Source organism: Antechinus flavipes, chromosome 1 (genome assembly GCF_016432865.1).
Source record: "Antechinus flavipes isolate AdamAnt ecotype Samford, QLD, Australia chromosome 1, AdamAnt_v2, whole genome shotgun sequence".
Lineage (NCBI taxonomy): Eukaryota > Metazoa > Chordata > Mammalia > Dasyuromorphia > Dasyuridae > Antechinus > Antechinus flavipes.
The window spans coordinates 265,158,303-265,172,012 of NC_067398.1; the positions used below are offsets into that span (position 1 = coordinate 265,158,303).

General features: G+C 34.7%; 1 protein-coding gene across 1 annotated transcript in view; it reads right to left on the reverse strand.

Moving 5' to 3' along the window:
- Positions 1–13,710, reverse strand: part of TMC5 (transmembrane channel like 5) — an 84,579-nt gene that overhangs the window by 29,418 nt on the left and 41,451 nt on the right. Inside the window, 7 exon segments of the mRNA XM_052001764.1 lie at positions 680–853; positions 3,239–3,372; positions 3,643–3,718; positions 4,462–4,557; positions 7,182–7,279; positions 10,114–10,192; positions 12,193–12,344. Of these exon segments, the coding sequence (XP_051857724.1) occupies positions 680–853; positions 3,239–3,372; positions 3,643–3,718; positions 4,462–4,557; positions 7,182–7,279; positions 10,114–10,192; positions 12,193–12,344 (809 nt within the window).

Consider the following 13,710-nt stretch of genomic DNA (forward strand, 5'->3'; position numbering starts at 1 on the left):
ATTATATCAACACTTTATTAATAATGAAAAAAGAAACCCTGAGATTTGTACAAATTATTTAATTTTTCTTTAATGCTTTTTGGGGGGAGGCAACTGGAATATATTTAACTTTTCAAAGCACTTTCCAGGAGATGTAGAATCTCTTTCTGCCCATCTTTTGACTCATTGGATAGGACAGGGAATATTATTTCTGTTTCCCTGATGCACAGAGGCATTGGGCCTGGAGTCAGAAAGAACTGAGTTCAAATCCAGCCTTAGATACTTACGAGCTGTGTGACTGAACAAGTCATTTCACCTCAATTTTCCTTAATCCCCTAGAGAAGGAAATGGCAAACCACTCCAGTATACCAAAGACAGTGTTGGCCTGCTATGGCCCACAGGATCAAGAAGAATCAGACATGACTTAACAACAATAAGAAACAGGCAATATTTCCATTTCTAAAGTTCAGAAATGTTAAATAGTTTGCTTAAGGAAATGGCGTTTGTTAGAGGCATAGTTGGAATAAGAAGCCCCTTCTCCTAATGCCTGGTCCTTTGATTTTTCCACTAAACTTAAGGTTACCAGTGCCTTATGTGTCAATCTTCAGTCAGTTGTTTTTTCCTATCATCCTTCCCACCCATTGTCCTATCCCCAAAGTCTTAATTTTTCTTCCTTATTTTTCTTCATTGTTCTACTTACAAGACAATGAGGGTGAGGATGAAGAAGAAATGCACACTCCCGATGAGATTCCGATAAATCCACACTACCCATAAGTAGCTAGGTCTGTTGCTAAGTATCTCAATCCATCCATAGATTGCATGGATGATGGAAGGTAGACCTTGGAAAGGACCACAATGAGCTGAAGGCTTCAACCTGAGCAGAAAAGGAACATGAGGTAGATTTGGTTATAAAATGACTGTCTTCTTTTACTAAGATTTGACTCATTCTGTAGACCTGAAATCAAAGAAACTTCTTGGCCATGGATTCAAATGAATATCTGTCACAAAGTTTAGATTTCTCCTAATGTGGTAATAACATTAATAATGTAATTATTAATAACAAATATCTTATTTATGTAGTTCTACTCTTTATAAAGCACCCCCTTTTTCTGTACTGAGTACGATTCAGCTAGGTGATACAGCTAAGTGAATGGGGTTAAAAAGACAAGTTCAAATATGGCTTTGGACATTACTAAGTGCTGTGTTATCCTGGACAAGTCACTTAGCTTTTGTTGAATTTTCCCAACTGTAAAATGGGAATCATAATAGCACCCTCCTCCCAGATTCATGTGAGGATCAAATGAGATTTGAAAAGTATCTGTCACACACATGTTCAATAAATGCTTATTCCCTTTTCCCCTTTCCCTCTTAGGACTAACAATATAAGTATTATCAAGTCCAACTCAACAGATGAGAAAGGGGAGCATTTATGACATTCTTATGAACACATAGCAGTTAAAGGGTAGAGCCACTTTCTGAATTCAATCTTGGAACTTCAAGTTCGATGCTTTTTTCATTACACTATGCTGATCATATCCTTTTGGGGCAGTCCCTTTAGTTTTATTTGTTTTCTTTTTACATTACATATATTTGCAGATTACCTACCCTTTCTGTGAAGATTTTTACACTGTGAAGTAAAACAGTTAAGTAAAATTAATAAGAATAACTTCATCTGAAAGTACATGCAATCTTTTCACATCTATAGTCTCCTCCTTATCTCTTTACTTTTAAAATAAATTTACAGAGATCTATTTCTTTTTCTTCCCACTTCCCACCCCAGTGAGGCAGAGAAAGAAACAAATTTCTTATAATATGTTTGATCAAGCAAAATAAATTCCCCTAGTGGCTGCACCCCAAAATATTTATAGCTCAATCTGCATCCTAAATGACTCTGTAATAGGTAACATATTTCATCATCAATCCTCAATCATTATAGTGATTGATTATAGTTCTAACAGTTTTCAAAGTGATTTGTTTTTTACATCATTGTTGTCATTGGATGAATTGTTTCCCTAGTTTTACTCATTTCATTCTTCATTAATTTATAAAAGTCCATTAAATTGCTTATTTTTATAATATTGGTGTTATAATATGAATTGTTCTTCTGCCCATACTTTTAAGGGTCTATTAAGGGTAAAAATATAGATATGTCTCTAGGCCTAAGTACTTTTCCTATAGCAACTCTACTCTCTTCTCAGCTTCTATTTTACCAAATTATGTTAATATTATGTAAATAAATTATTAGGGGCTTGATTCAGGAATTTAGTTCTAGGATTGCCAGTTACCCTGGATTCATAACATGATCTCTCTTTCTTTCAACTTATTATTGATGTAAATACTCACATGTAGGTCAAACAGCCTCTATTTCACAATGTTGTGAATAGAAATTTTATCCCTATTTTACAGATAAAGTAGCTGATTTCAGGGAAGTAAATACAGTAACTTGCTTATGGTGGCACAGCTAGTAATCTAGATCCCATCTATCACCTTTTTCTTGGAATATATTCTCTTGGGAACATGGGAAAGAGAATATAAAACATTCCCTGACTTAGTAACAGAGAACAAATGAAAGATCTGGTACCATCTGGGCTAAAAAGTTGCTAAAATTTTGATATTGAAAGTTAATGTAGGTCATTTTTAGTTTTATATGTTAATTAATAGATGAGGCAGGTTTCTCTTTCCTATCCTTTAAAAACAATTTATGAACCTAGATTAAAATGCTTAATATTTTTAGAAAGGAGAGGTGAGAGAAGAAGGGAGAAAATTAGGAACTCAAAATTTTAAAATATTAAATGTTAAAAATGATGACATTTATCCTCCCCAAAATTATAATTGGGAAAAAAAATCATTGTTTTTAAAAAGTGTTATGAAGTATATAACCTATATTGGATTATTTATCATCTCAAAGAAGGGAAAGAAAGGAGAGAAAAAGATCAAATTGGAACCCAAAACTTAAAAAAAAATTAAAAATTGTTTTATCATATAATTGGGCAAAAAATAGAATATTATTTAAAATGTTATGAGAAGTAACTTGATGTAATATATAAAAAACTGGTCACAGAAATCAAGAAAAATGTCCTATTTGTGGACTTCCTGGTAAATGACATAACCTCTTAATCTTCCATTAATATTATAATAATTGATCTTTTATTAATATTAATATTCTATTAGTAGCATTGCTTAGATTCTTCCTTTTCACTCCCTCACCAATTCTTTCCCAAATGGCATTAAAACATCCATAATCATAGTTATTTCTTACCTCCAAACAGTGATGGCCAGGACACATAATACCCCAGTAAAAGAGGGGAAAAACAGTAGGAATATAAACAGAGTCATCATATGAGAGGCACGCCAGGCTTTGCTTGGAGGCTGACAGTTCATCAATAAACTGACCTGAAGGAAAAGCAATCCAACTCCCATCAATTTCTTTATTATTTTTTTTATCCTAGCTTTTTATTTACAAGATATATGCATGGGTAATTTTTCACCATCAATTTCTTTATGTGCCTTTCAGACTTCAATTTTTGGTGCCCCATTACCTCTCCTTCCCTCTACCCTCTGCTCTCTAATGCACAAATAGATGTTGAGAGATGCCTTTCCTTCCTTCAACCACAATATTAAACTATGTTTGGTTTCACTGGTGGATTCCAAGATAGCACTCACTCTTTTCATATAAAACATGATGAAAAGTGTGATCATATGGATGAGGGGCAACAGAGGAGAGAAGAAGATTCCAATCCTGCAAAGAGAAAGATGATCATTACTTTCCCAGAGTATATTCAGTAAGAAGTAGTTAATATTTATATGGTACTTTAATATTTGCAAAATGCTTTGTGTAGATTATCATCTGAGACTCATCATAACCTATATATGAGATAATATAAGAGATAATATTTGAACATATATTATCTCTATTATACAAATAAAAAAGCAGGATCAAAGAGTCATGCTCTGGAATTTGAACCATTTCTTTACTTTCATGAGACCAAAAACCAAATCAGTAAGCAATTCCCATTTAGTAAAGGGTCTCTAAAATGTCATATTAGTTTATACATATATATACATATATATGTTACATATTTGTCAGAAATATTGTAAACAAAGTTTATTTTGTGCTAGATGACCTTTAAAATCTCTTTTGATTATGAAGTTATGATCCATGTTAGTCAGTGGAGATGCTATGATCTAATTTTGACATCATATTCTTCTTTTTAAAAATAATTTTCAATAGTATTTTATTTTTCCAGATACTTGTAAAGATGGTTTTCAACATTCATTTTTGTGTTCTAAATTTTTTCTCTTCCTCTCTTACCTCCCCCTTCTCCAAGACAGCAAATAATCCGATATATTATTTTAAATATATTTCTGTATTTATCATGTTATAAAAGAAAAATCAGACCAATTACATTCTTCTAAAGTATATATGGTGATATGAATCCCACAGGATTTGAGAAAGAGCAGTATCCTCCCCCTCACACTTACCATAGGAGGGTCTGTGTATAGATTAGCTCCAAAACATTCCTGGCAATGTCAAACTCGGGCACCCCAAGGCTTTTAATTAATGTAGTCCCAATGATTCTGTAAAATGATAAAGTTGTAAATCTACAAGAGCCAAGAAATCCCAAGAAGAAAAAAAAAGATCCTGCTATCTGTAAAGGGCCACCTCAACTAATTTGGAATAATGGTGGAAAGATCTGTGCAAATTAATTAAATATCAATGATGCAGTGTGGGGAAGATATATAATGTTGTTTTCTCATGTTAGAGGCAACATAGTAAGAACACTGGACTTTAAAGTTAAGAAGTTCTGGGTTTCAAATGCTGCCTCAGACTTTTTCTAGTTGGATGATAGAAGCAGCTAAGTTGTACAGAAGTTAGGAAGGCCTGAGTTCAAATCCTACCTCAAATAGATATTAGTTGTATGATCCTGGGTGAAAGAACTTTGTCTCTCTCAACTATAAAATGATAATAATAACACCTACTAGCCAGAGTTGTTGTGTGATCAAATGAAATAATATTCGTAAAGCACTTAGCACAATGCCTGATACATAGTAGGTGCTTAATAAATGTTTATTTGCTTCTTTGCTTTTCTGGAAAAGTCAGTTAATCTTTCTGTGCCTCAGTTTCCTTATCTGTAAAATGAGGGTATTAGATTAGAATGCCAATGAAGTTCTTCGAAGCTCTAAAGCTTGGGTGCAAGGCTTACAAACACAACAAAAGTGTGACATTATTTTAAGGAAAAGACCTCTTAAATTATTAAGGCAAAGTGATAAATAAATGCTTTTTAAAAAAAGTTTACATTCCTAAGTTGGCTAAACATTTTTCTATTTACTTGGTAAATCTTTGCTCCTACCCTCAAACTTTCAGCTCAACAATAGAACACTTTCTCCAAAAGTTCAGAAGTCACGCTACACTGGGTTCATTCTACACTGGGCATCTTAAAATTTGTTTCCAAAAGCCAAAAAATCAGGACTTAAAATTTGTCAAGGATCTATAACTAAGAAGCTAGATAGATTTCTATCTTTTTCATGAAGTTCTGATGATTCTAGAGAAGGGCAAAGATTTTTTTTTTTTATAGAAACTCTGTAGTATATACTACGCCCTTTCCACATAATAAACACTTTATAAAAATTGGAAGAGATGTTTTGTCTGACCTTCATATACATAATAGGTCAATATGCAAGACAGAAGTGAATTTGGGTAGAACAAGGCAAAGAAACTAATTCCAAGACTATAAATAATAGGAATATGTGAACATATTTAATATATTCTTTATACATAATTTAAATATATAACATATTGCATATGTGTGTTTAGTTATACCATCCTATCTTATCCTATCAAAAGAACCCAAATTAATGTCCTTTGAAAATGGTTGTGCAGGAGGCAGCTAGGAGGCACAGTGGATAGAGCACCAGCCCTGAAGTCAGGAGGATCTGGGGTTCAAATCTGACTTCAGACACTTAACAGTTCCTAGCTGTGTGACTCTGGGCAAGCCACTTAACCCCAATTGCCTCAGCAAAAAAAAGAAAAAGAAAACGAAAAAAGAAAAAAAGAAAAGAAAATGGATGTGTTCATTTTGGACCTATTATAAAGTTGTAGATTCATTTCAAAGAGCTTTCCTATATTTGAGCCTTATACCAAACCTATGAAGAAGGCAGATAGGCATTATTATTTCCCATCAAGACTAGAACAAAAATCTGGATCTCCTGACTATAAGTGCAGGGCTGCTTACCCTGCCTCACAGTTCTATATTCTAAACTTGGATATTCTTCTTTATCATAAGCAGATGGACAAGTGACCTTTCAGATACAAAATAAATCCATTATCAGACCTCCTGAAATTGTCTCTGGCAGAGCTAGCAAACACTTGGGGTAACACTCCTAAGCTGGGCCAAACCAGATCAAAATATAAATGGGGAATATTTAACAAAATAAATAAAAATGCAATAGAACATAGATCATGTTAATAGGTGGTTTTCTAAGTTAATATGTAGCCTGCTAAGATCCTTATGTTAATGGTCTCCATTTCTATTTGAGCTTGATATCACTGGTCTAGACCTAGGCCCTCTCTCCCTATAGAGGATATCCAGAAAGGGAGATAGTGGGCTTAATCTCTAAACTACAAACCTATCAAATGCCATTCACAATGCTTACAAATTGTGTAACCTTAGTCCCATTTTTGAGCCATAAAATGAGAGTTTAAAAGTCTTTGAGCTAGCTACCAATACTCGATTTATGATCCTATCAATCCTATGACTGATTGAAACCAAAATAAACATTTAAACACCAGGCTCTCTTGGGGAAAAAAATGCAAAAATACTTTTAAATTTGATTTCCATTATCTTAAGTCTAGATGATCAACAAAATAACAAAATAATCCCTATTTGTAGCAATTGCTGATTTCAGATTGAAAATTTAACAATTATATCTTAAAGTCAGAGCTGGTCCAAGCATACCCATAATTGCAACAAACTTCCTGTGGTGATGAATGTATGGCAGCAGAGTTATGAAATAGATTACGTAGAAAAAAATGAACAAATGTGTTGAACCAAGAAGAGGGAGGGAAAAAACAAAAGGGAAATGTAAAGATTTCAAACAGTGTATACTTTTAGGAATATAAGGAAGCATTTACTTCATTACTCATTTCAATACAAAGAATTTCCATTTACATCCCCCATTTCCAACAAGAGACATAGATTTACCTTCTCAAAAACTCCCCAAAAATGGAGTCAAATAAACTGAATAAAAAATTCATTATAAGGAGTCGGTAGATATCCTGGCCAATAAGTGTTTCCCAGCACTAAAAAGCAAAGAAAGAATCAATGTGTTTAGTAATGTTCTTCCAAAATGCCCTTTTCTAACACAAATGGTAAATTCAGCATTCATACCTTTACACTACCCCTAATCTTCAGGTAAATTGAGGAGAAAGCAAGGTTTATCTTCAGTGGCCCTCCATTGTTTGGGTATTTCCTCTTTCCAAGACTCTATGTACATCCCTTCCCAATCCAGACCAGCCCTCCTCAGCAGCACCCCTGATCCACAATTATCTTTATACTTCTCTTATCTCTAATTGTACATACCTTATGTGTTTCATGTCCTATCAATCCCATTTGGGCCTTGCTTTCTATAACTAAATGGAGCTGAGATGTGTAAGTAAAAGCTCTCACATACACATTTCATATGTAAGATTTTTGTTACATCAACTCAGAGTAAGGTGAGAATTTCAGGAAGGTTTTTCTTAGGATGCTTCCATCCACACTTTTCCTATCTGCCTTCTATATCTATCCTTCCTTGCGGGAAATGATGGCTTTTCTTCTTCTAGGACAAAATGACAACAAATATAGCTTATACATCCAGAAAAGCACATTCATCCTTGTCTTCTCAACACTGCATTCAAGGCAATTCCAATAGACTTAGGATGGAAAGTGCCATCTGCATCCAGAGAGAGAATTATGGAAACTGAATGTAGATCAAAGCATTGTAGTATTTTCTTTGTTGTTTGTTTGTTTTCTTTTCTTATGATTTTCCCCTTTTGATCCGATTTTTCTTGCACAATACGACAAATATAGAAATATGTTTAAAAGGGTAGCACATATTTAATCTATGTCAGATTGCTTGTTCTCTTGGAGAGGGGAGATGTAAGGGAGGGAAAGAGAAAAGTTTGTAACACAAAGTCTTACAAGATGAATGTTGAATCTTTATATGTATTTGGAAAAATATTATTGAAGGAAAAAAAAGCACTGTCCTTTTTCCTCAGTCCCATTGACAGGCTATATACTTATTCCACTGTTCAAAATACTTAAGGATCAAGAAACCTCCTTAGTCTGTGGCACATTCTTTTGAAGAATCTTTAATCCTGGCAAATCTGTGTCTTTAAGGTTATGTTTTCTAATTTTTTTTTTTAACAGTCAAAAGCTCTCAGGAGTTAAATCTAGTTAAAACTTTAGAAGTGAGGCAAGAAGCCACATACAGTTTACTACAGTAGCAAATAGAATTGTCTAGCCCTGCAAAAGTAATGTTCTTCTAGCTTATATACTTTGCCTTTGGTCAGTTTGCCTTGGACCTAATTTTGGCTGGTATGTAAAATCAATTTTTTCTCTTCCCTGTGATTTCCTGCTTTCCTGTGCCTGTTCCCCTTGTTGGTCTAATCTCTTGGATTCATTTTGACTCAAGATGGTCTTCTCAGGTGACTGTCACTTCACCCTTCTCTTTTCCCCCTCTTTATACTCTTCCCTGCCTCCTTCCCCTATTTTGTCCCAATCCTTGGGAATGATTCTGCATTAATAAGATAGATCTCCTACCAAGACTTGTAAAATTGTAAAATAGTCCTAGAAGCAATTCCAATCAAGAAGTTCTAAGATGTTTTTGAGCATGGCAGTTTTATTGAAATAAATATATAGCCTATCTATCTATCTACAGATATGTAAAGATATAGATATAGCTATCATATTGTGTATGTGTATATATATATATTTGGGTGTACAAGTCCTAACGCATTTGTTACAAAAAATAAAATATTCTGTCATTCATTTATAGTGCGAGAAATAATTCCATTGGATTTGGGAGGGGGGAATTAAAAGTCTTGAATTATACAAGTGAAGAAGTGAATGACTATAGAATAGGCCCACGTAACTCTGTGGGAACTAAATATTCATCCAATTCTCACAATAGTCACCTCATATTTTGAGATGAGAAGGAAGACAGAAGAAGAAGGCACATGATAAACTAGTTTCAATGACACAGTTCAGTTCAGGGAGCTCCAAAATGGCCTAGGTAGATTAACTACTTTGTAAAATTGTGCAAGTTCCCTGAGATGGGTTGAAATACCTGGTTCAGTAATACCTCCTTCAGAAGAAGGGAAATAAAAGATTCAACTTCAAGTACTTGTGAGCAGCTCTGGGATAGGGTGTGGAGATAATGTTGATTAGTTAATTAAGTGATTAAAGTTAATTTAGGGGACTATGAGTTAATTATCTATGCTGTTTTTAGCTTGAGTTGGGATAGATTATTGAAAATTGGTAGTAATTCTATGAAAAAAATCTAAATAAAAATATTTCCTTGAGTTGACTTGGAATGAGGAAGATTAGAGGAAAGGTGAGAAGAGTTTTCCTTCTAATGGGATGTGTGTGTGTGTGTGTGTGTGTGTGTGTGTGTGTGTGTGTGCTCATCTTATCAGGGCTATTGGTTTAGTCAACTCACCATCTTTCTAAAACTGTGATGCCCTCAAGCCACATTCTGAATTATTTTTTCTCTTCCCTGATAATATTACATTTGCTTTTAGAAACTCATTGAAGACTAAGAAATATAACTGTACATTCTTCTTTTTACTCTTCTTCCATTCCTGACTTCCTTGGCTTCCTTATCAGCTGAAATCCCACCTCTATAAGTCTTTCTCTATGCCTCTTAATGGCAATGCCTTCATTCCCTCTCAAGTGATCTCCAATCTGTGTATAACTTGTTTTTACATAATTCTTGCGATCTTTTTTCCTCCATTAGACTGAGAATAGGGGTTCACTCTTCTCATTACTTACCGTGGTTCCTGCCACCTGTAAATGCTGGGAAGCTCATTTCCTGCTTAGTCATCAAAGGCTTAATAACAAAACACAAAATCAACTAAGAGAGCTGAAATCTCACCTCTTCATGAGATACTGCCACAGAATTGAGCCAATAATAACAAAGAATCCCAATGATAGATATTTTCAGAAAGATATTCCTAAATGATAAAAGAAAAAACAATCATTTTACCCCTTTTGAAACATGCTTATTCACACCTTTCTGCAGCTGTTGGGGCAGACCAATACTCTAATGGATTCATTGATCTCACTGTTCCTTCTAATCAGAGATATTCCCTCTAATTATAAAGATTATATATTTTGTTGCATATAGTGGGTGCTTAATCAATGTTGGTTGGCTATTAGTGTAAAACATCTAGAACTTTTTCAACAAAGTATAATTTTATATGTATAAGGTGACATACACAAAAATCACAAAAACCCTTTTGGGTTTTCTGGTTTAACTATTTTTAGGAGCACATTTTGTTTTGGGTTTGTTTGTGTGTCTGCTGTGTTAAAATAACACTTACCAATAAAATTTTGTTATTTCTTTAAAATAAAGAGAAAGGGAGAGTTTGGGGAACTTTGGGGAAAAAAGATACCTTTCCAAATTATTTTTGGCCTAAGGAAGCCATTGGATTTTGGCAAACAACTAACAGAAGTAGAATATTAAAGTAAACTGAAGGAGCTAAACCTTTGGGTCACAAACAAGATTTCACCTAGTATTCTAGGTCTGAATGCTCCATTCTCCCACAGTTCTAATAGGACTATAGCCACTGTATTGTACCAATGACCTAAAGTAGTGATGTTACAAAGCCAGTACTTTCAGACTGAGCAGTTCATAGTTCCCTTGCCCTTGGAGAGATGAAAGGGACAAAGGACATAAGACCTAGTGTTATGGGCAAGAAAAAAAGACTATACAATGTGAAAACCACTATCAATGAATGGAAGGTAATGTGGAACACCAAACCTTGGACAATTAATGGTTGTGATCTAGCAATTGTTGCCCAAGACTCTTAGAGTCTTGGGCAATAATCTAAGACCATATAAGTTGCTGAGCAGATGTTGATCTTTATTAATGGTTTCTTTATTAAGTATTCCTTATTTCATAAAAAATAATAGTCCAATAAAAAAAAATAGTGGTATAATAATGAGACTTTAATTGATAAGAGGAAAGGAGAATAATCCTGGGACTTCTCAGTTCCCACCCTGGTTATTCAATCATTTTTAAGTCATGGCTCTCTCTCCATGACTTCATTCTTGGCAAGATATTTAAATGGTTTGCCATTCTCTAGCTCATTTTACAGATGAGGAAACTGGAGCAAAAAGGGTGAAGTGACTTGCCAAGGGTAACACAGTTAATAAGTTCCTAAGGACAGATCTGAACTCAGTAAGATGAGTCTTTTTGACTCCAGTTTGGACAGTCTGGCCAGTCTATCCACTGCATCACGTAGGCACTTCTAATCATCCTTCCTAAAAGACTCTGATTTAGATGGGGGCATGCTCTATCAATATGATTCAGGGTAAATCAATTCCACTATGCCTACAGCTAAATTACAATAATAATAGTTCTTCAGGTTCTCTCAGAGTCTCTAGTGTTCCAATAACCCCAACAAACTCTTCATTTTCTTTCTATTAGGAAGAAAGGAAACAAGTACTATGTGTCAAGCACTAAGTACATTCAAATATTATCTCATTTGAGCTTCACAACTTTGGGAGATAGGTGGTATTATAATCACCATTTTATAGTTGAGGAAGCTGAAGCAGACACAGGTTAAGTGACTTACTACAGCTAAATAAGTATCTGAGATTGGATTTGAACTCAGGTCTTCTTGATTCAAGACCCAGAACTTAGTTTCTGTCAGATTTAGGTGCCTCATTCAGAAATTTAAAGTCAGGTAAGCCTTTTCTTTTGTACTGAATGGGAAGGGAAAATAGCTCTATAGTCTAAGGAATCTAAGAACCTACTCTAGAAAAGTGGGGAGGGAGGGAATTTTATCATTATTTATTAATTTATTTACTAATTATTTGCTTCTCCATCTTTCAAGAAAAGCAGGATCACAGTAGAAGACAGACCTGAAATCATCCCATAATCCTTCCCTCCACCCCTGCTCAGTGTAAGCAGAACCTTTAAGCAGGAAGGTAAGAAGTTATGACATACCTGGTAATGATAACTAAGATTTGATGTCGAGGAATTTCAAACTTTTCCACCAACCCAAAAGAGGAGTAAAATAGTGGTACAAAGAGATTGATGCAACACACCACGAAAGGTAACAATAAAGTGGCTGCCTCATTTTTGTGTTGTTTCACAAACTGTGGCCAGAGAAGAAGATAGAAGAAAATCAAGAAAGAGATCGTTATTCAGAGGTTCATCAAAAACAACCTAGTTAATTTATACTCCACCTCCCCATCACCCCAGTTATTGGTCTGAGGTAAGAAAACCCCTCAGAGTCTAAATCCTAGGAAATGCTAGGCATTTATACAGCTGTTTAAGGTTTACGAAGAACTTAATTTATTTTATTTCATGTGATCTCCACAACAACCTCATGAGGTAAAGAATTATAATTATCCTTAATTTTATAGAAGAGGAGGCAGGTCATTAGACTCACCTCTTTCTCCCCACACTAGAATATGTAGAGAAGAGAGCAGAAATCAGGAGGAGAAAACCATAGCCTGGAAAAGTTGTCCCAGAACTTAGAACTTCACCACTGCTGGAGTAGTCCATCTAAGGGGTGCTGGACATAACCTAGACACACACCCCTACGATAATACCTGTAGCAATGATTAATAATCCATGCTTACAGATCTGGTTGTTGTTGTTGGTCCTTTTTAAAATGGACCAATGGCATCATAGGTGATGTCTTGATTTGACTTGCAGATGAATTGGATTAAATGAGGCAGAGTTACACAAAGTTTTCAGCCTTGACTCATCCAATGCAGTGGCAAGATAAAAGTCAAGATGATGGAGTAGATATTCTTAGAATCTTCAATGTTTGTTCAAGAACTAAGCTATCCATAACACTTGAGTCAGCCATCTTCATGGACATTGGAACAAACCATTCTCATCTACCCATTCTGCGAGGGAAAGTCTTTATATGTTTGGGACAGACACCCCCTTATTCACTGAAAGGATTGAGGTCTGTGGGTTATTCTCAATCTGGTTTAGCCCATCTGTCAAGATTGTTTACTATGGTAAGGCTGATAATGCATACTATCTTGGAGCCATAAGTGAGAATTGGGTGACAGGTAGACACCAAATAGATAATAATTGTAAAATGCTTAGCACATACCCAAAACCTAGTAAATCTTATATAAATGTTGTTGTTGATTTTGTTGTTGTTGTTATCTCAACTCCATTTAGTCACAGAGATCTGGGATTAAAAGGGATACTTAGGACAAGGAACAGGCAAAGTTTGTATGACTGGGAGCAGAAGAGAAAAAAAAATTCTAGAGCTGCTGGGGAGAACTAGCATAGGCTAGGGAAATTTAGAAATTGATGTATTGGAAAAAAAGACCAGAAGTGGGTGAAGGAACGTTAAAGAAAAATCTTGCTTTAAGTACTGGAAAATGTAAGAAATTAAATGGAACCTACTTCCTCCCAATGCAACTCATTGTACTTTTTTATTGTTCTAAAATCATTTTTCCAATTGTGCCTAATTCTCTCTGAATCAAGTTGGGG